The sequence below is a fragment of the Anguilla rostrata genome, chromosome 14, assembly GCF_018555375.3.
Source record: "Anguilla rostrata isolate EN2019 chromosome 14, ASM1855537v3, whole genome shotgun sequence".
Taxonomy (NCBI): Eukaryota; Metazoa; Chordata; class Actinopteri; order Anguilliformes; family Anguillidae; genus Anguilla; species Anguilla rostrata.
Window position 1 is genome coordinate 2742501 of NC_057946.1, and position 22682 is coordinate 2765182.

The window sequence follows — 22682 nt, forward strand, 5'->3', positions numbered from 1 at the left end:
ACGGCAGTGGTGCAAATGTAAAAATAACGGGTCGAAATGCAAACTCGGACGACTGGGTTCACATAAATGCAATAACAAAACTCTTTTAAAAATAAGCTTTTTTGGAAAAAAAAAAAAAAAAAAAAAAAAATCCCAGCATGGAACCAGGCAACAATGCTGTTCCAGTTCTCTCTATTTATAACGAGGAACGGGGATATATATACGGTTACAGACAGAGACCCGCTTCTTGAATAGCCTTTATGCTGCTCAGGTTTGGCCCACTTTTCCAAAGGTTGTGTTTTAAGAGCTTGTGTTACCGCCGACTATCGCTAGGCAACGGGGCCCTACAGCGCCGGGGCTATTTCTGGGTCACACTCTGGGCCTGGATTTGTTTACACTCTTGACCTCTTTTTCTTTGACCCACTTCTGTTGACGCCGCCGTTGCCGTCGACGACGTCTGCGGTTATCACAATTTAATAGCGGAGTAATTAAATCGCCGTTTCGTTTTGTTTTGTTTTTTTCCCCTCGCCTTCCTGCGGTCTGTGAAATCGCCTCGTCCCGCGGGTCGAGGGTAACTGTGTAGACGGAGAGGGGGACACGTGCCGGAGATTTTCGTGGCGCTGGGTTATTCTCAGTTCTCAGCATGGGCTCTAGCACCTAGAGATGTCTGCCTCCCCCCTTCCCACCAACCCCCCCCCCCCTCTCCCAAACAGCCCAATATTATTTTTCAGTATTTCGGTTTTGCCCTCACCCCTCCCTCACCACCATTTCTTACTGAACAGGACGAGACAAAACCACAAAAAAAAACCCACCCAAGAACAAGACCTTAATAAAATTCAGGCAAACCAAAGAAACTGTGCAGTGCTGAACAAACAGGAGTCGACAGGCTTTTTTTTTTTTGTTGGGAGTTTTAAAAAAAGAAAGGATTCCTTTACAGCGATGGCAGGTCCCCACTCACACCTCAGGGTGCTGCAGCACTTCCCCAGCCTAAAAATGAAACTTCGCTTTCAGCCACGAGCTGATTTTTGCATTCCGCTCATTTTTTCCGGCGACGAGGACACGTTTGGCTCTCCGCCACAGAGAAAGGCTCCCGCCATCAGCCACGGCACCCTCTCTACGCTCTCCACACAGCGTGTCACCAGAGCAAAGAGATGTGCCACTTCATTCAAGTATTGAAACAGAATTTAAAAATAATAACCCCTTCAAGGTTCTTTAAAGGGGGCAGCAGGTTCAATGCTGACAACCAGAACTACGGAATGAACACAGACAGAAACAGCCCGTGCATGTGACATGGAATCACGTGGTTTGAAGGTTCTAGCGATGCTAAATCCACAACCCCCCCGCCCCCCCCGAATGATTGGCTGAGTGATTGGGGGGGGGGGGGGCGGGGGGCAATGGCCACTTGGCTCACATACCCTTAAGGTGTGAGGTCACAAACATGCGATTGGAATGTTCTTAGCTGAACATTCTAATGCGGATGTCACAAACACTAATGGTAACTGAAAACAATGGAGTTCTAGAGCACTGACGGAAAAATAAAAATACATTTAAAAACTACTTTGCAAAGGGTTAAGTCAAATGACTTAATAAAAGGAGGAACTACATTTCCTAACGTTTTCTGGTCGCCCAACGAGTAATCACACCCTTGAGAAAGGCTCGACCAAGATGACAGTTGGTCAGCTGGTCTCTCTTCATGCTTTAACCAAAAAATGATGAAACGTGTTAATTTCTCAACACAACTGAACTCTATTCCCTGCACTCTATTGCATGTACTTATCTTGCAAGTTCACATTAATCTCTAACGAAGGGTAACACCATCACAGATGTTTATTGCTTTGAACAACTTGGATTAGTACTGAACATCCTTTGACTTTTGAAAGCTACTGAGTAACTCATTGTGAGATGAACGATTTTTCGCGGTGTCGCGTTATTAATAAATCAACAGTGTATTTTTTTCGCGGGTTTGAGATTCGAGCAGGTCCCGCCCGGTGCGCGGTAAAAACGGGAAACATGAAAATGAGTCCCGGGACCGCGGAGCCGAATCGTCTCGTCCCTCAGCCAATCTGATCGCTGCGAAGACACTCGCACACGCGATTCGCTGAGACCGCTTTTCCAGCGGTTTTCCTGTATCGTCTTGCGGGTATTCCAGGAACACAAAGCAACCTGAGCCTGGGTCGAGTAAGCTGAAAATTAAGCAGCACAGAACGAGCGCCGTTTAATTACCAGGGATGGGTAATTATTCTGGGGTTTCCACGCTCGCCCCCACAGCCCAAACCTGGCAGTATAAGGACCAGAGAACCCACACACTCCTACCCAGCACCATTACAAAGTACCACTTTTTAAAATGTCAAGAAGAAAAAAAGTTTTTAAATAAAATTTAATGAAGTAAGGCGAGAGCTCTCTTCCACAATAACAACGAAATTTTAAAAAAATAATAATTTTGTGTTAAAGCTTCCTGCTCCCAGCATTTGCGACCTTCCTGAGGCCACCAGCACAAAGAGCACTATTTTCCACTGGCCTCATAAACACACAGCACTTTAAAAATACACCGGTGGAAGATGAAGAAAAAAAAAAAGGTAACAATGGCCAGAATTTGGCCGTTGCCTCGCCCCCCCTTTGGAGAGGCCTCCCCCCCCCCCAAGGCCAGGTCCATGCGTTCCCCGGGACACGTGAGGACCCCAGAACTGGGTCAGCGGAACACGCCCGCGTCCCTCAGGGACCAGGTTTATTTCAGGAGCGCTCGGTAAAATGCCGGGTGACACACAACATTTTCCGTGGTGGGAACATAAATGCTTTCTTTTTCGGTTCTTGGACAGTCTGGGCACTTTGTTAAAAAAAGAAACCAGAGAGACTTTTTTTTTAATTTTTTTTTTTTTTTTACAAAGCGAACCAGTGAGAGAAATCAGTGAGAAATTCTGAAGCAACTGAAGGTGAAGTAGCTTCGTGAAGGGTGAAGCGGTCCCCCGCTATTGTTTTTTAAACCAGCAGATTTAACGGCTGGGCTCCACGCCCCACACCCACTCCACACTGCCCAGCTGCCCCCCCCAGTATGCAAACAGCGCGCGCGGCTGGGCTCTGGGCTCTGGGCTCCGTGCACCCACCCCCCCACCCCCCCCCCGCAGCTGTACTTTACCCCGCTTAAGACAGACGGGTGACCTCAGCCGCCGCCGTTCGCTTACTCAACACTCCGGCTTGTGCGGCCCCTTCTGTTCCAGCTCAAACAATGACTCAAGTTCAGCCCCACAGAAAACATCGACTTCTTCTTCCTGTGCTGCTGCCCGATTCAATGGGCAAAACAAAACAAGCCTGTGAAACCCGCCACCTCCTTTTTTTGGGGGGGGGGGGGGGGGTTTATTGGATATAGTCTGACTGTTGTGTCGAGTGAAGTCACACAAACCTTCAAACCATGAAGTGGTGTCCAATCATGTGCCATGGATGGCTGAGTGTATGTAGGTTTTTTATTCCAGCCAATCACTTTACCTGCCCATTTCACCAATTAGTTCCCGTCTCTCTGCTTGAAGGTGTGTTAATTGGGACTTCCTGTTTGTGCATCTTAACCAGAATGATGGGAGGTGAACTCATGGGAACTCAAGTTCCTTTTTTTTTTTTTTTTTTGCTGAGAGGAAGAAAACAAGCCATGTTTCACTTGCATTTACTGGCCGTCAGAGTTGAGAGCTGAACAGAGTGACTCACTCTTATTTAAGACTTGCCTTAAATTTATTTACATTTCATTTTACCATTTTCTTTTATCATTTTACTTTAATTTATAAACTGCACTGCACATTCATAAGAAAGATACAGAGGCTCTGGAGCAAAGTACAAAGAAGGGCAACTAAACTGGCTACCGGCATGAAATTCAATTAGTTATGAGGAATTCAAATTATTGAGCCAAAAAAAAGTGTAGATTTAGGAGGGATTTAATAAGAGGTTTTAAAACTTCTTACAGGAAATAAGTTAATTGCCAGCGCCCACGAACTACACTTCCCGGGCTTCAAAACGCTTTTCACAAAGCCCATGGAGAGTCAATGGGTGACGTCACAGTGACCTTGCCCACATTTTTCTGCAGTCTATTGTAGGCATTCACTGAAGGTCAAAAGTTAGTACTTGGCGCGCCTGCCTTTCTCCTTCATTAGCACTGTCACTCCGCTTGGCATCGATTCTGCCAGCTTACACAACGCCTCACCTTCCGTTTCATCCCTGCGCTCTCTCAACACTTCCTGCGGATCGACTGCTGACGTTACCTGACGTTTGACCTTTTCCCTCTTCAGCTGCTCCCCCACAGAGGTGTGACTGGGTTTCCGGTCCAAAGACTGCGGTGAGAATGGCATCCTAAAATAAGCTCCCCTTGTTCACAGTAATGTCCACTTGAATAAGAGGGGTAACTACAGGAGTATTATAATTATATTATGCCTTCATAAATAATGAACACAATCAGGGCTTGGCAGTGTCCATAGATTATTGGTACTGTGTATAGGCTCAGTTGATCCATACAGTAAAATACGCAGCCTAGACAGGATGAAGGTACTGTGGCTGATCCACCAAGACAAAATATCAAGTGCAGTTCTTGCCGCTTATCACGCAACAGCAGTATACACACTCGGGACCGTACAAACAACCGCTAATGATATGCAGCATTTTTAGTCGCAGAAAAAAATTGTGTTTTGGCTATCCCGTCAGCCTTCCTGTGATAATTTATGAGTGAGGGTCGCATCAAGTTTCCATCTTCTGTCCTGAATTAGTTTACACCAGATGAGCACAAGCTTTAATCCTTTAAAGTGTGAGATCACTAATACATGATTGGAATGTATTCTTAACTGAACATTCCAATGCTGATGTTACAATCCATCCATCCATCGATTATCAACACCCGCTTATTCCCGGGCTGTTTCTCAATAAGCGTTCTTGTCCGTACTTGTGTTCTTCTGTCCTTGTGAAACGTCGTCTTTTGCGGCCCAAATACTGTCCGAATACTCAAGTTCGCATTGCACCAAGAACGGTTAAAATTCCCGGAAGTGTTCTTGACACTCGCATTTTACCGAGGATGCATCGGTTGGTAACTTGACAACACAAATATCCCAGCATTCATTGTGCGATGGCAGACGAGACAACTGAACGGTCACAATTTTTATTTTTAACTCACTAATAAATGTTACGAAATTCCTTCTAAGAATGAAAATGATGTGAGAAATATAACAACTGAATTTCAGCTCATTTGAACCATACAACATATAACTAAAAACATTTCATTCGGCTCTAATTCAGTTTAATCTGTTACCTTAGAGACCAACTCATAGCCAGAGGATAGTAGCCTACCACGTGTTAGCCGAGCCGAGTTTATTTCACTAATAAATTTCATTTCATTAGAAAAAAATGTCATTAGTTTTCATTTCACTAATAAATGTGACTAAAATCTTCCACAAACGAAAATGAGGCGAGAAATAGGTGTTAAAATAGCTGCATTTTAACTCATTTTAAATACAGCTTCTGTGAATAAGTATCGGCTTGTAGCCAGTACTAGCCTCTGTTGTACATTACATTACATTCATTTGGCAGACGCTTTTATCCAAAGCGACGTACAAAAAAGTGCATTTTCATGATCGTAGACAACTGCTGAACACGGGTTCAGTAAGGTACAATTACTTATTTTGTACAGCTATTTCTAGCCGAGAACAATGAACACTATTCTGGTCTAACATCTGCAAAGCCAACTAGGCAGAAGAGGGGGTGTATCAACAGAGGCAAGCGGAGTTGTGTGCTGTAGCAAACGCTGACTTGAAGTTGTTAGCTGATATACAGAGCAATTTTAAATGATCAGAATGGCTCGGCTAACTTGTTGACGCTTGGTTGGCTGCTTCGGTTTATCCAAGCCTGCCCTTGTTGCTGAAAGCGCTAGGTAGATTTTTGTCGGTATAGAAAGCAACTGTGAATTAAGCAACTGACACGTATTAACTAGCTAGAGAACAGAGCATAAAAGAGACGTTTTGTTCACTTTGATATTTTTAGCCTACAATTGACGCTAGTTTACAATTTAAATAAAACTATACCCCCAAACCAATGTAAAGCAGCCTTTGAAAGAAACTGGAATAGGCTACACCGAGGACAGCGACTGTCAAGTAGCGTAACCACACGTCACAAGCACGCATGGTATCTCAAATACATATAACAGAGTTCTCTGTCCTTGTGAGGTTGCGAGTTCATTCTTCCAAGAACGACTAGCAAGAACGTTCTCCCCAAGAACACAAGTCCGTTCTCTGCATTCTTGGTATTAAGAAACACCCCTGGTCAGGGTCATGGAAGGTGCAGGAACCTGTCCCAGCATGCACTGGTCGAGAGGCAGGACTACACCCAGGACAGTTTGAATTGCGCAATCATGACTGGTAATCGAAAGCTGTGAAGTTCTAGAACACCAATTTAGAATAAATTTTTTCTAAAACATTCCCAAAAAACCTGTTCCTTGAAGGGTTAGACAAAAAAAAGTTGTCAAAGTAAAATACCAATTTTACTCCCACTCTATGTTTGAAGTCAGTATTGAATTCAATAACATTAATTGGAAACCTGTCTGTGATTATACAAGAGATTCATTTCAATTTGGCGCACAAGCAATGGTGCGGGAATAATGATGACTAATAATAAAAATGAACCACTCTGACACAGATGAGATCGGCTGAGTAACCGGCAAATGGAACTCTTTAACGTTTCTGGGAAAAACTTACGAGCTCAATTCACAGAATTTTACTGTTATCAATTATTACTCATTAAAGTAACACACAGTTATTGGAGTCTTTAAATATATTTGTCTCCAAACAATGAAACAGCCTTGCTTGAATTATAACAGAAAACAAATGACAGGGGGCAAGGCCAATGTCATCTTTGTCATTAAGAAATGCTAGTATTGACTGTAATGGTGAACAGTTCACATAAGATCAGCCTGCTATCGTCTGTAATGGCGAATAGTTTACATAAGATCAGCTTTCTATCGACTGTAATGGTGAACAGTTTACATAAGATCAGCTCGCTATCGACTGAAATGGCGAACAGTTCACATAAGATCAGCTCGCTATCGACTGTAATGGCAAAGAGTTCACATAAGATCAACTCGCTATCGACTGTAATGGCGAACAGTTCACATAAGATCAGCTTTCTATCGTCTGTAATGGCGAACAGTTCACATAAGATCAGCTCGCTATCAACTGTAATGGCGAACAGTTCACATAAGATCAGCTCGCTATCAACTGTAATGGCGAACAGTCCACATAAGATCAGCTCGCTATCAACTGTAATGGCGAACAGTTCACATAAGATCAGCTGGCTTGCAAGCCTAACATGTGGCGTCTTCCACTAGTACTGTAGCTACGACAGCCACCATGGTCACTGACTGCATGGCTTTTAAATAGACTGTACAGCATTACTGGGCTGCATTCCTGTGCATCATTACAGGGCTGCACTACTGCCAGATTTAAGTTTGTCTTTAAAAAAAAATAAATCCACGTTTATTGCAAGTTGCAATTTTGCGATCAACTTTTACGAATCAGACATTGCCTTGTATTGACCCCCATTCAAATAAATAAACCCTCCCTTTTTTGGCACTGGAGTTCCTGCAGATGACGGCAGTTAAATATTCCGGCGGCGTGCGGGGTCTCCGGTTCCCCGCTGCGGCAGTCGCACCCCGCTCCTCCTAGGTGCTTTTTGCAAAAACCACACATCTTTTTTTTCCCTGCTATTTGCATCATCGGTTTATGAGGCACAAAAAGCTCCACAGCCCTTTCTTTTAAGGATTCCCCCCCTTTGAGTCTGTGCAGGCTACTGTAACTGAGGCTACGCCAGCTACCGCAGGTAAGCATCTCTGCTAAGAAGAGCCAATAGAAAAAAGTGAACAAACAGAATTTTTTTTTTTTACCCTCTTGATGCAATACTGTGAATGTTTTTTGTTTTTTTTCTATTAAGCTCGAGGTCATGAATAATGTTTTTCTGCCTCTCCCTGAACTGTGTACGATCTAGTACTCTCCCTGCGTCTTTTCTTTATGTTTAAACTGTGCAAATAAACAGAATTATGAATGCAACATGATTTTTAATGCCAAACGTACTCTTTACACCTTCACAAAAACAGCATTAGAGCTAATTCACCGGTACACAGTGCATTCTGGGTGAATATTCAGGAGTTTGACGTCTGGAAATGAGACTGGGACGTGTGACTAACACTCAGCTGTAAAGCACACGCTCTTCTCGAGAACCCTGAAGTACCATTCATACTGCAGACCCTCAGCGTTGCGTAAAAAAAAAAGATCGACACACACAAAAAAACTACACGCAGTGACTACGCACAGGGCTGCAAAAAGCCACCGTTCCCTTAGAAACGCAGTTACAATTACATTAAATTCTATTTTATTTGTATAGCGGTTTTCAGAGAGAACTGTCACAAAGACGCTTTACAGAGTAGCAAGACAAGTTACAGCAAACGCAGCGACAGGAAACCAAAATGACTCGTGAGACAGACAGATAGACAGACAGATAGACATCATACCCATCACAAGAGCAAAAGCATGGTCCGTTTTTGGTCCGTTCCAGAGATCGTGTCACCCGTTTGACACAAGGTGACAAAAAACAGGAAAGAGAAGCTTACGTCATCTGCCGGCAGATCAATCAGCAAACTGGCGATCAGCGTATCTCGTACAGTAAGTCTGTACGGCTCTCTCTGCAGCAGGCTGTGAGGAGGTCACGTTCCAGTCTGCATTCACGCTTGTTTGTGTAGGCCCACAAACCTCTACATTCACGTCTTAACCACTGCTTGTATTTTTTGCATAGACTGCGTTGTTGCTGTTCTTGTTTGTCTTAGTGTCAATCAGATTAACCTACAGGGTCCAAGTTAAACTATGCGGTTGTTCCCTGCACTTGGAACGGTACTTCTCTCTAGGGTTTTCGACACACTTGTTCCTGGTCATGGTTATACACCTTGTTGTACGTCGCTCTGGATAAGAGCGTCTGCCAAATGCCTGTAATGTAATGTAATGTAACATCTCCAAGGACATTTGTCCCTCCAGCAGAAAGGGAAAATGGAGCAGAAGCTTGGACCATCTCGCCAGTCTAAATTATCTTTACTTATTTGCTTAGCACAAACCCTCAGCCAGAATGCATTAAGCAGCGTATACTTTCACCCACAATGCGAGAACACAGCCGGATGTTTACAGCGCCCAGCGCTCAAGGGTACAGCGGCTGTGCCCCATTCTGGGATTTGAACTCGCAACCTCACTTAACAAGAGCGGTGCCCAGACCACTGTACACAGTAACATTCCCGCCCAAGTCCATCGCGTTTCGTTCCCAGGCTCGACCCCAGTCTCTGAATTTATAAAACTTAAGAAAGTGGGGGTAAAAAAAACCCACAGCACATTACAGAAGGCAAGTTCCTGAACTGTCCAGTGAGCCAGTCAGGCAGTGCGTCTGTCTGTGATTCGGTTAATCTGGGTTGTTTACTGTAAACCCCATTTAAAATATTTCACCATTCCTGACCATTACTCATTAAGACGGCCGATGGAATGTCACACCTCGTGCCATGGGGAATGTTGCTAGGCATTCAGCAGCTCCGATATTTCCACCGGAATATCCGGTTACTATAGTTACTATATATATGCCGTATATATACAGGCACTATGCAGACAGCTGTCGGAATCAACAGTGGGCTGCCATCGCAGGCGAAGGTTACATTTCAGCTTAGGGGGAGACGCACTGCTGGACCACCGTGTCTCACAAGCAATTTGGGGGTAACGTGTCCTATGTTCCCCCCCCCCCCCAGGCCTACGTGTATGGCTGCAATATTAAAATGGGCGCTTTAGCTTTATGTCACATTCTGCTGTCAAGATTACTCAATTTTTATTGGATTACTGGGGGGGGGGGGGGTCAAAGGGCAGCCATATTTATTACATAACAGAGTCGGATTTAAGGTCCCATGTCATTATATGTACAGTTACAATCTGAGGTCAGTTAAACCCTGAGATTTCAACAGGGGGTCCCTGACCAGACTATGCAATGACTAGCGTATGTATTTATAGAAGAATATATTTAAACATATAAAACTATAATATATATATATATATATATATATATATATATAAAAATACAACCCCCTTTAACGTGTGATGGGGGGTCCCCTGGATGCCTTTGGCCCTGGGTGGGGGTCCCCTGGATCAGAAAAGGTTGAAAACCGTGAAAATAAACGACCACACTTATAAAACTTCAGGATCAATTTCTTTCAGGTCATTTTCAGTCATGATTGATATATATATATACACACTCACCGGCCACTTCTTTAGGTAATTGCCAGTACAGGGTGTGGTCTTCTGCTGCTGTAGCCCATCTGCTTCAAGGTTTGACATGCGTTCAGAGATGCTCTTCTGCATACCTTGGTTGTAACGAGTGCCTATTTGAGTCACTGTTGCCTTTCTATCAGCTCGAGCCAGTCTGGCCATTCTCCTCTGACCTCTGCCATCAACAAGGCATTTTCGCCCAGAGAACTGCCGCTCACTGGATATTTTCTCTTTTTCGGACCGTTCTCAGTAAACCCTAGAGATGGTTGTGCGTGAAAATCCCAGCAGTTTCTGAAATGCTCAAACCAGCCCGTCTGGCACCAACAACCATGCCACGTTCAAAGTCACTTAAATCACCTTTCTTCCCCATTCTGATGCTTGGTTTGAACTTCAGCAGATCGTCTTGACCATGTCTACATGCCTAAATGCATTGAGTTGCTGCCACGTGATTGGCTGATTAGATATGTGCGTTAACGAGCAGTTGAACAGATGTACCTAATGAAGTGGACAGTGAGTGTGTTTATATATATATATGTGTGTGTGTGTGTGTGATTGAAACAAGAGCCCTGGAACAGCAGTCGAGCACTCATTCAGTATTAAAAGGGCTCCTGTCATTAGCAGAATGACTTATTGATGCTACTTGTGTTCGGGCATGAATTAATGAGGAGCCGCTCTCCACACAATTACCACGCGGATCAACCGCAGGGCGGACGAGAGAGAGAGAGGCGAAGGGCGAGAGAGAGCGAGAGAGAGGGAGAGGAGAGAGAGGAGAGGGGAGAGAGGGGAAGAGAGGAGGAGAGAGGCAGAGAGAGAGAGAGAGGAGAGGCGAGGAGAGAGAGGGGAGAGAGGGAGAGAGAGGAGAGGAGAGAGGGCGAGAGAGAGAGAGGGAGAGCGAGAAGCAGAGAGGGCGAGAGAGAGAGGGGAGGGAGGAGAGAGAGAGAGCGGGAGAGAGAGAGGGCGAGAGGCGAGGAGAGAGAGAGAGGGAGACGAGAGAGAGAGAGAGGCGAGAGAGAGAGAGAGAGGGCGAGAGAGAGAGAGAGGGCGAGAGGGCGAGAGAGAGAGAGAGGGCGAGAGGGCGAGAGAGAGAGAGAGAGGGCGAGAGAGAGAGAGAGGGCGAGAGAGAGAGGGCGAGAGGGCGAGAGAGAGAGAGAGGGCGAGAGGGCGAGAGAGAGGGCGAGAGGGCGAGAGAGAGAGAGAGGGCGAGAGAGAGAGAGAGGAGCGAGGGCGAGAGAGAGAGAGAGGGCGAGAGGGCGAGAGAGAGGGCGAGAGAGCGAGCGAGAGAGAGAGAGAGGGCGAGCGAGAGAGAGGGCGAGAGGGCGAGAGAGAGGCGAGAGGAGCGAGAGAGAGGAGGGCGAGAGGGCGAGAGGCAGAGAGAGAGGCGAGAGAGAGAGAGAGGCGAGAGGGCGAGAGAGAGAGAGGCGAGAGGCGAGAGGGCGAGAGGGCGAGAGAGAGGGGGAGAGGAGGAGAGGGGCGAGAGAGGGGAGGGCAGAGGGCGAGAGGGAGAGAGGCGAGAGGGGAGAGAGGGCGAGAGGCGAGAGAGAGAGAGGGCGAGAGAGAGAGAGGAAGGGCGAAGAGAGAGAGGGAGAGGCGAGGAGAGAGAGAGGCGAGGGGCGAGAGAGAAGAGAGGCGAGAGGCAGAGAGCCCGCTTCATTCGCACGCTGTGGGGTGTCCCGTGGGGTGTTCCCCGCGGCGCGGCGGAGGCGCGATCCGATTTCTAAACAAATGAGCCCCCGCCCCAGGGGGCAAGAGGCCGACCCAACAACGAACACGGCCGATCTCAGTTTTACACTCCGCACTACTACCCTTCTACGGAGTGGTTCGACTCTGCCATTGTCAATGCAAGATAATGCAATTCTGGACGGAAATAAACGGCGTGACGTCGCATAAGGTTGTCGAAACAATGCCACGACGAATGCGTGCCGCAATCAAAGCTCAAGGCCGTCCATCGAAATATTAGTGTGCGCAACTTTTTTTTTCCCGGCCGGGCAGTGTACATTGACACCGTTTATGTATCGACTCTCACTCGCTGTCATTTGCCGTTCTATTGATATGCCTACAGACCTTGCCTGCTAAATCCTCGCCGTTTTGTTGTTATTTATTGGGGATAACTGGGTCAAGAACAGACCCGACCTAAATAACCCGGGTGCTGTTTTATAGGAAACAGACGGAGATGGACTGACAGTACAGACGGAGATAGACTGACAGTACAGACGAGGAGAATGGACAGTGGGCAGTACAGACGGGGGTGATGCGAGACTGACAGTACAGACGAGATGGACTGACAGTCAGAGAGATGACTGACAGTTGTACAGACGGAGATGAGGACGTGACAGTACAGACGGAGGATGAGCGACAGATGACTGACGTAACAAGACTGGAGATGGACTACAGACAAAAATCAGACGGAGATGGACATGGACAAGTACAGACGGAGATGGACTGACAGTACAGACGGAGATGGACTGACAGTACAGACAGAGCCAGGGCCAGGAACTCAATCCCGCCAACCACACTGACTCACCCAAAACATCCCCAGCGGCTTGTGATTTCATTTTTGCCCTTTCTCTCTGATCTTCTGCTGTTTGCCTGGATTTGTTTTAAATCTCTTTACCCCATTTCAATCCGTTTTCTACGCTCTGTGTAGTGACATCAGCCCTATTCTGATGGGATTAGTTTTGCCCAAGGATGTCCTATAATTGGAATTATTACCTATTACTGCAGTGATTTTAATTCCGTCAGAATCTGCCATGTCGGTATTTTTTTTACCTGGCTAAAAGTACATTTACACTGAACAACGCTGTAAAGCTGTAGCTTATCCTTAACCAAACCTCCCCACTTAATTCATAAGCTAACTGCGCTATGCACCTTCATAACATTACTGTACTATGAACCTTCATAACCTTACTGCATTATGAACCATCATAACCTTTAACAACGTACTACTATGAACCTTCATAACCTAACCGTACCATGAACCTTCATAACCTTACTATACAATGAACCATCATAACCTTACTGCACTGAGCCATCATAACCTTACAGCAGTATGATGTGTCATAGCCTTACTGTACTATGAACCTTCATAACCTCCTGCATTGAGCCATCATAGCCTTACTATACTATGAGCCTTCATAACCTTACAGTGCTATGAGCCTTCATAACCTTACAGTGCTATGAGCATTCATAACATTGCAGTACTATGGGCCTTCATAACCTTACTTCCCTCCATTTACACATGCATCCTCTTTTCTCCAGAAAAGAGAGCAGCCTGTGGCGGAAACCCAGGCAGCCCTGTGTGATGTCACAATGGAGCGGATTTCTGCCGATCCTGTTCTGCAGTGGCGTCCCCACCAACCGCAAAACAATCAGAGTTACCACATCCTTTTCTTGGAACTGGCCCTGCTTGTCCTTACGTCAACCACCTCAAATGCAATGAGAACGTGTATGTGTTCAGGAGTGTGCGCGAGCGTGTACGTACGGGTGTGTTTATGTGGAGGGTGGGTGTGTTTGTGTGTGTGTGTGCGTGTTCATGCTGGGGTGTATGTGTGTGAGTGTGTGTTCATGTTCATGCTGGGGCGTGTGTGTGTGTGTGTATGTACATGTGTATTTATATGGGTGTGTGTATATCCATGCAGGGGCGTGTGTGTGTGAGTATGTACATGTGTATTTATATGGGTGTGTTATATCAATGCAGGGGCGTGTGTGTGTGTGTATGACAGTGTCACGGCTGATAATGGGTGCTGAACAGCACAATCTCTGCAGTGTGTGTGTGTATGTACATGTGTATTTATATGGGTGTGTGTATATCCATGCAGGGGCGTGTGTGTGTGTGTATGTACATGTGTATTTATATGGGTGTGTATATATCCATGCAGGGGCGTGTGTGTGTGTGAGCATGTGCTGATAGACAGCCGTTTCTCCCACGGCAGAAACTCAGAGGTGATGAACAGCCACACAGCTCTTCTGCTCAGTGCCATTACTCAGCAGGTGCCCACAGCACACAGCATCCTGACTCACTGCCATTCGAGCCTCCCCACCCATTTCTGTCAGTGGGACAGGGACCCCCTGGTGCCCAGTCAGAAAATCTCTCACACACACACACACACAGCCCTACAAACACACACACACATACACATACACACACACACACAACACACACACACACACACACACACACACACACACACACACACACACACACACACGCACACCCTCAACCTGCCAACTAATCATCCACCAGTTTAAGTGCCACGTTCCCCGCAGCTCACATGGGGTAAATGCACTTCTGCAAAATGGCCGCAGTCCATCACAAAGATGAATGCTACACTTCAAGTGTTGGATATGAGAGCCCCCCACCCCCCCCACCCCACCTTCAATGTAAAGCATTCTGAGACCATGAAGAGCACCACAGACATGGAATGCATTACTGCTGCTGCTGCTGCTACTGTTAATGCTACTACTACTGCTACTACTGCTAATGCTGCTGCTGACTACTGCTACTGCTGCTGCTGCTGCTAATGCTGCTGCTACTGCTACTGCTAGCTACTGTTAATGCTGCTGCTGCTACTGTTAATGCTGCTGCTACTGCTACTACTGCTGCTGCTACTGCTGCTGCTCTGCTGCTGCTGCTGCTGCTACTACTGCTATTGCTACTGCTACAACTACTGCTACTACTGCTGCTGCTACTGCTACTACTGCTGATGCTGCTACTGCTACTACTGCTATTGCTACTGCTGCTGCTACTACTGCTGCTGCTACTGCTACTGCTACTACTGCTGCTGCTACTGCTACTACTGCTACTGCTACTGCTACTGCTACTACTACTACTACTACTGAAGCTGCTACTGCTACTACTGCTATTGCTACTGCTACAACTACTGCTACTACTGCTAGTCGGGTACTGCTGCTACTACTACCACTACTACTACAAATGCTGCTACTACTACTACTACAACGACTGTTACTCCGGTACTGCTGCTACTACTACTACTGCTACTACTACTAATGTTGCTGTTCCTACTACTACTAGAACTACTACTACTGCTAATATTATTATTATTATTATTATTATTATTATACTGGGGGGCAGAGCTGCATGTTCCAGTCCAAGCTGAAGAGAGGTCTGATAGAGGTGAGACGAGCCCTTTGTGCTGTTCAACAGTGTCATCGCACTCTCATCCAATCAAATCCACGCCTGTTTAACAGTGTCACCGCACTCTCATCCAATCAAATCCAAGCCTGTTTAACAGTGTCACCGCACTCTCATCCAATCAAATCCAAGCCTGTTTAACAGTGTCACCGCACTCTCATCCAATCAAAGTCATGCCTGTGTTACAGTGACATGGCCTTCTCCTTTTACAACATTCATAATCCTCCCAAATTTTCATATAAGCCACCACCACCACTACCAAAGCCCCCCCCCCGCCCCCCACAGATGTGTAAACAGACTAAATAGAGAGAGAGAAAAAATTCCCAGGCAAATGCCTTCAGTCTAAATGGACGCACTGGACGTTTCTCTAGTTAAATCTCCTTTTTTATCGCTCGTTCAGAGGGAGTATTAGTGGGTCTGAGCATCTTTCAGGCGAAAGGCAGACTGCAGTATCAGTGCTCTCCCAGGATGCCAGCCTTGCCGATTGATCTGGAGTTCAGAGAAATGGAAACCAAGTTTCAGGGTTTTTTTTCCACCCCCCCCCCTCCCCATTTCCTGGGACTCTGGCCCAAATTCTTGGGGCTGAGAAAACAGGAGTCTCGGTTATCAGAGACTGTATCAGAACCATCACCGTATCCTTGTGACAAAAACCAATAAAACGTTTTTTAAATTCCACGCAGATTACGATCAGCCTGAACACAGCTAGAAGCATCTGTACTTCCAGGTAATATTAACAGTATTTCAGAGCCCAAGTTAAAACAATAGCAGAAATCTTGAAAGTGCTCATCGGCTGTTTTTTTTCGGGTGCCAGACCAGAGGTGGGCGACGAGTGCCGCATCCGTTTCTGGTTTTCACGCCAACCTCTGGCCCCCGATGACTTAACCAGCCGGCGTTTACGTCGTCAGACATTTCGGCTACGTGCCTCGATAAGCGGAGGAACGACAGCCGAAGACTGCTCTCGTTTCCCCTTCTTGTGAAACGTTTCACTGCGATCTAATCTCACGAGTGAACCAGCGTTGGGGCGTACAGCTCATTCAGCCCAGGTAACCGTTGGAAACTGTTGTAATTGTTTTCCCCCCTTTGAAACGTCAGCAACTGCAAGACTTGTGTATTGTGTAAAAGATTTTTTTTAAAGAAAGCTTCAGATGCCTTTTAGGGCTGAGACGGGACGTGCTGTGGAAAAAAAAAAACTGAATTCCACAGAATAAACGAACGCCCCGCTCCCCGCTCTCCTGCTCTCCCGCTCGGGAGTGGGGGGGCTGGGGGGTGGGGTGGGGGTGCAGCCACGGTCCACACACGCTCCGGCCCTCCTGCCGAGGATGAGTCACAGGAGCGAGGAAGAGCGCCGTGTTTGGCAGGTGCGTCAGCAGAAGGCTGCAAGAGTGTGGCGGGGACCAATCACAGGGCGAGGGGATCAGTGAGCGGATCAGCGAGCGGATCAGCGAGGGGATCAGCGAGGGAATCAGCAAGGGGATCAGCGAGGGGATCAGTGAGGGGATCAGTGAGCAGATCAGTGAGCAGATCAGTGAGCGGATCAGTGAGCGGATCAGTGAATAGTACAGGGTATAGTATAGTGTTTTCTTTCCACCGTCTCAGGGTTCTCCCCACAGGGAGTTTTTTTTTTACCTCATGTACTGGCTATTTTTTGGGGTTCAGGCCAGACATTTGCTGTATGCTGTTTCTTACTCTTCTTCTTTTTTCTACTCTGTAAAGTGACAGTTCTCTGCAAAAAGCACTACACAAATTAAACTGAACTGAATGGAACAGTCTGAGTAGTACTAGCACCTTAAGAACTGTGTTACCATGGATTTGTTTCTGATGGGGGACGGCAAAAAGAGATTTTGGAGAGGGAGAGGTGCAGTCATTTTGTTTTCACCCCCATCCTGAAATGGAACTGCTATTTATACCACCACATGAATTTATCGGCTAATCTGGAAATGTCAAATCAATTCCTTTGCCGCGATGGCATTTCTGAAAAACACATACTTTAATGGATGAGTACGGTGTTGGGTTGTGGGTCCATGACGTGTACACCTTCATTTTTCTTCAAAATCGACCCATCAGTGAACAATATTCATCTAACAGTAACTCATCTACGTGTTACACATCCAGTAAACGCCACACACTGATTGGTTAAGGTGTTTTACCTTCTTACAAATGTAAGCCCACAGAGCTCACATACCAGATTGGAAAGAAGGTAAGATGTGTTATGGAAAAAAGAAAACATACAGTGTCAGGATGTTTTCTAACTCCCGCCCCTCCCAAAGTGGACAGGAAAAATAAAGAAGAGACAAAATGAGTGTACCTTTGGGGAGTATGGGGGCGGATTCCATCACCCGAACGTCCCATGCAGGTGTAAAACAGGGCTCGTTCCTAAAATGTATCCATTTATTTCTATGACCGCTCGGCCTTTAATGTGGAACTAAATTCCTACAAAACCCACCTTCTGCAATCGTTTGACTCAAACACCCCCTCACCCCCTACAACCCAACCCCGCCTAACTCAAGGATGTCGCCACAAAATATCCGATACCTCCCAACAACCCCCATCAGGACCGGGTCCGGGCCTGGTTCCATTAAACTGCACATACAATCATCCAGTCTCAAGCAGCACGGCTCAGAGGAATGACTGGATCCCCAAGGTATGAAAAGAAAGAGACGAGCCTATATATATATATATATATAGAGAGAGAGAGAGAGAGAGAGAGAGAGAGATAGAGAGAGATGTTAGGACTGAAAACGACGAGTCTGACAACAGTGAGGTCACAAACACTTGATGAGAATGTTCTTAACTGAACATTCTAATGCTGATGTCACAATCACTACTGGCAACCGAAAGCAGTGGAGTTCTAGAACACTGACTTAGAACATTGAAAAAAAGCATTCTTTAAATAAACCTACACTCTTCAGTGGATTAAAAAGCCCGGGCGATTGCAACATCAAAACTACCACAAGGGGGACAAGAAGAGCACACACCATCGAACGCACGGATGTTCACAGATCCCACCGCCCTGCCCTCACACGGGTGGTGCGCATCAGTCACGGGCTGCCAACCGAAATCCTTCCAGCGTAGCAACCAGGCGCACCAGGCAGGCACAGGAATAACGTCTCGCCCTGGGGGGGGTGGGTGGGTGGGGTGGGCACTGGACGCCCTTTCGCACGCATCTAAGAGGGCTGGGGCAGCAGCCCGGGCCCTGCTGGCCCACATTCAGCCAAGAAAGAAACAAAAATAAAAAACAGGCTGCGCTAAGTCTCCATTTCACCCCGCTCCACGCAGCCTCTCCCTGTCAGACGGAGACCCAAAGGGGCTTTGAAAACGTCAGCGCACGAATGCACAATCAGCCAGCAGACTCCAGCGGTCACGAACAGGGGCGCCGAGGGAAAGACGTCGTGAGTTTAAGGCGTAACTCACCCCCCCCCCCCACCACCCCCGCATTCCCCCCCTCCCCATCTCCCGATGCAATGCTTGTACAGTTAAATAATATATATGGATTGCCTAATACTTTACCGCATGCCTCCAATATGATTTATGAGTACACTGACTGACATAACAGCCTGCGTGTGCTGCAGCGTACTGCGTTCGTCCTGCCGAGACGGATAAAGGCAAAGGGGAGCGATCACCGAGCTCTTCGCTCAGAGGGTTTGTTGTGAGGAAGACCACGGTGTGGAATGCCAGGAGTGAGCTCTCCTGAGCTACACGCGAGAGAGAGAGAGAGGGAGGAGAAACGGAGCTTTGCCTGAATCAGCGCGAGCAGCAGAACAACCGACAGAATGATGTCAGAGCAGTGAGTCACCGTCCACAGAATGATGTCAGAGGGAGGAGTCACCGTCCGTGCGATCTACGGGAAACGGGGGGCCTCAAACTCAACCCCTGGGGCACCACGGCGCATCAACCACGGAATCCCAGAATTTTAACAAGCCGCTCATTTTTCTTCATTATAAACTTTTCAAGTTTTTTTTTTGGGGGGGGGGGGAGATTATTTACCCTCTTAAGCCATATCATGTCTGTCAGAAATAGCTGTGCACGCCATGAAGAACATGAAGTCCCATATTCAAAACTCTGTTTATTGTGCTATATTGCTCCTTTTATGGAGGGTTAAAAAAAGTTTAACTGGTCAAATTACAGACTGAGGTGAATCAACAGGCTCCTAATTGGAGAAAGTGAGAACACTAAAGACACTAAAACTCAACCAAAAGAAATGATAACGAGCCAAAACCGTATTATTTTTTAAAAGGCGGAAAGAAAAAAAATGGGAATTTAAACATGGGTGCAGTGATATTAATGGAGCAAGAGACTGACTGTTGGAAAACCCAGAATACAGAGGGGTCCACAGGACCAGCCAAGAGAACCAGTGGACCAAGACAGGAATTCTGAGAAGGCTCGAAAACATCGAAAAAATCACGAAACCGTGACAGATGCATACTCCATTGAATGGATAAATAATGACAACTACCCAGTACTGACGCAGGATCTGTTGTCAACAACAGAAAGGTAGCCATTTTTATTTGCCCTATTTTCAACAGAATTGCATTGCAAGACTCATTCACCTAGTTTGCACTCACCGGCCAATGGGAGTCATCAAGTCTGACGTGACATCACCGAGGCCATGGACCACAGTGCGCACAAACATGCGCATACAAAACAAAGCGCTCCACGTGCGGCAGACACCTGCGCACAGGTGGGCGAACCCACTCAAACAGGAGGTCTCGCACAGCTTAATAAATCTGCTTTTTTCTGACCATTGCTTTTTTCTTTCTCTCTCTCCCTCCCACCCCCTCCCACTCCCACTCTCCCTCCCTCCCGCTCCCTCCCGACCCTCCCTCTCTCCCTCTCCCTCCCTACCTCACCCTCTCCCCCTCTCTCTCCTCTCTCTCTCCCTCCTCTCTCACCCTCTCTTGAAGACCATGCCTGAAAAACAGTCCTCCGCTGGCAGCACAAGTGATGCCTTTATTTTTAGAACGAAGTAAACAGTGCATTAATCTTATTTCATTAAATAATTACTTGGAAGCAGCTCAACAATCACATCAGCAAAGCTCAGACAGACATGTACTGACCTACTTACCAATCCCCCCCCCCTCCTCCTCAATAGCTGAGAGACCAAACACCCTAGAGGGAGAAAGGCCCAACTCCACTGTAGTATGACAAAATCACATTTTTCCTTCTTTTTATTTTATATATCACCCTGTGGAGCTATATATCACATATTCCTATATATCACGCATGGCCCTATGGAGCTACTGACCACAGTCGGCAGTGGCACTGTCCAGATTCGATTTGAGATTTTTGGGCTCATCCGTGTGCCACAGCGTGGTGCCTTAACGGAACGCGCCACCCAGCAGGCCTGAGGTCAGCTCTTTACAGTACAGACTCAGGGGGACTCCTCAGCTTCACCCATCAATTCAACACAAAACAGAGAACAAACACAGAACTCCACATACTAATAATAAAGTACTAGTACTAAATATACTAGTTAAAACCAACTCCCAGAAAATACTAATTGGGTAACAGAAGCAGACCTTACTGTGAAGCACCAAAGCACCCACGGGTAACCAGCCAAACTTCAAAGCATGTTTTTGTTAAACAGGTAAAATAAATACCCGGGGGCTACTGGGTGGCTCATCCTGTTAAGGCACCGTTCTAGTGCATGCGTGCGCTAACTATGGTCCGGTACCTGGACCACAGCTCTCTTCTAAATGTCCGTTTAGTCTTATTTTGCGAAGCACTGATTTGATTGTTGATAGCAGTTAGCTCATTGGAGCTCTGGAGAGGACCTTGCTGACAAGCCACTCAGCTACAATCTGAGTCCATTGTGAATCAGAATTAAATAATTTAAATGCGCTGGGCGCACTTCTGCTTTGGTTACGTTTGTTTACAAATCATTGCATGATTCAGATGTTGGTTGCACGGCGTACTACTACTATTACCGAGAATGCATTAGAACATGTCTGCTAGTCCGTTCATAAATTGGATAATAAAAATGAAAACACTACTGAATATGATAATTTGAGAGCGGAACATTGTAGAGTGAGTGATTTAGGTAAACAGAAAGGCCGGAACATATTGATAAGGAAAATGTTGAAATCAAAATAACACAAAGCAAAGTCATGTTTAAAAAAAAAATAAAAAAATTTTTTTTAAAAAGGCACGTTACATAAAATGGCATACACAGACCATGGATAATTAGGAACACAGGATATATATTTTTAATGCAAAAAGAATGCCACAAAATAAATAACCAATAAATTTATAAACTATTATCTTAACTTTTTATGGCTTATTTTTTTTTTTACTTGATAATTTTCCCATATACCATCGATATACACTATATACCTCAAGAGAGAAGCAAGAAATCATATTTTATATAGGTGTAAACCTCATAGGTTGAGGGGCATGTATGCACTATTTTTTTGTTTTTTTTAAAAAGCTGGTAAACAATACATTCCACAAAATGAATTCAAAACACACAGGTGAATTCTGGGAAGGATTACGCTGCGGTTGATGCCATGTGCGCCGACACAAAGCCGCCAAGCCGCGACGCCCCACCGTGAGCTAGTTTACGCGCTAAATGCAAATACTGACGCATTTGTTTTCCTTCAAGCATTTTTAGGGCACCAAAACACATCTGTGATCACTCAAAGGTAGCATTAGCATTACACTTCACACAAAAGTTGGGATTTAAGTTTTATTTTATTAAGGAGTGCATTTTTTTCCCATGAAGGTGCTGTTGGTGTAGTGCAGCACGTTTTCTTAAAATGACATAAATATTAAGTCTTACCTGCACCAGGAATGATGGCTAGTTTTGTCTCAACCAGTCCCATTTTGGCAGTGGTAGCTGAAGGAAGAGGCATCAATTAGGACACTGGAAATATTACATTACATTACATTACAGGCATTTAGCAGACACTCTTATCCAGAGCGACTTACACAACTTTTACATAGCATTTTACATTGTATCCATTTATACATCTGGATATATACTGAAGCAATTCCGGTTAAGTACCTTGCTCAAGGGTACAACGGCAGTGTCCTGACCCGGGAATCGAACCTGCGACCTTTCGGTTACAAGCCCAGTTCCTTACCCACTGTGCTACACTCCGTACAATATACAACAATATGATGAATGCAAAGCATACCAGACAAACTTAACATTAAACATTAAAACGTTAAACAACATTAACTTTACAATTCTCAACAGATGTCACAATCAGGAGTGTTTACTTCACATTAAGGCTGCACACAGAGCATGAAAGTAAAGC

The 22682-nt window shown here is 46.0% G+C and overlaps 1 protein-coding gene across 2 annotated transcripts in view; it reads right to left on the reverse strand.

Annotated features, from left to right (window-relative positions):
• Positions 1-22682, reverse strand: part of auh (AU RNA binding protein/enoyl-CoA hydratase) — a 44629-nt gene that overhangs the window by 14495 nt on the left and 7452 nt on the right. For both annotated transcript variants that reach the window (XM_064306826.1, XM_064306827.1), the window contains exon 6: positions 22202-22258. In XM_064306826.1, coding sequence (XP_064162896.1) covers positions 22202-22258 — 57 coding nt within the window. The remainder of the gene's footprint in view (positions 1-22201; positions 22259-22682) is intronic.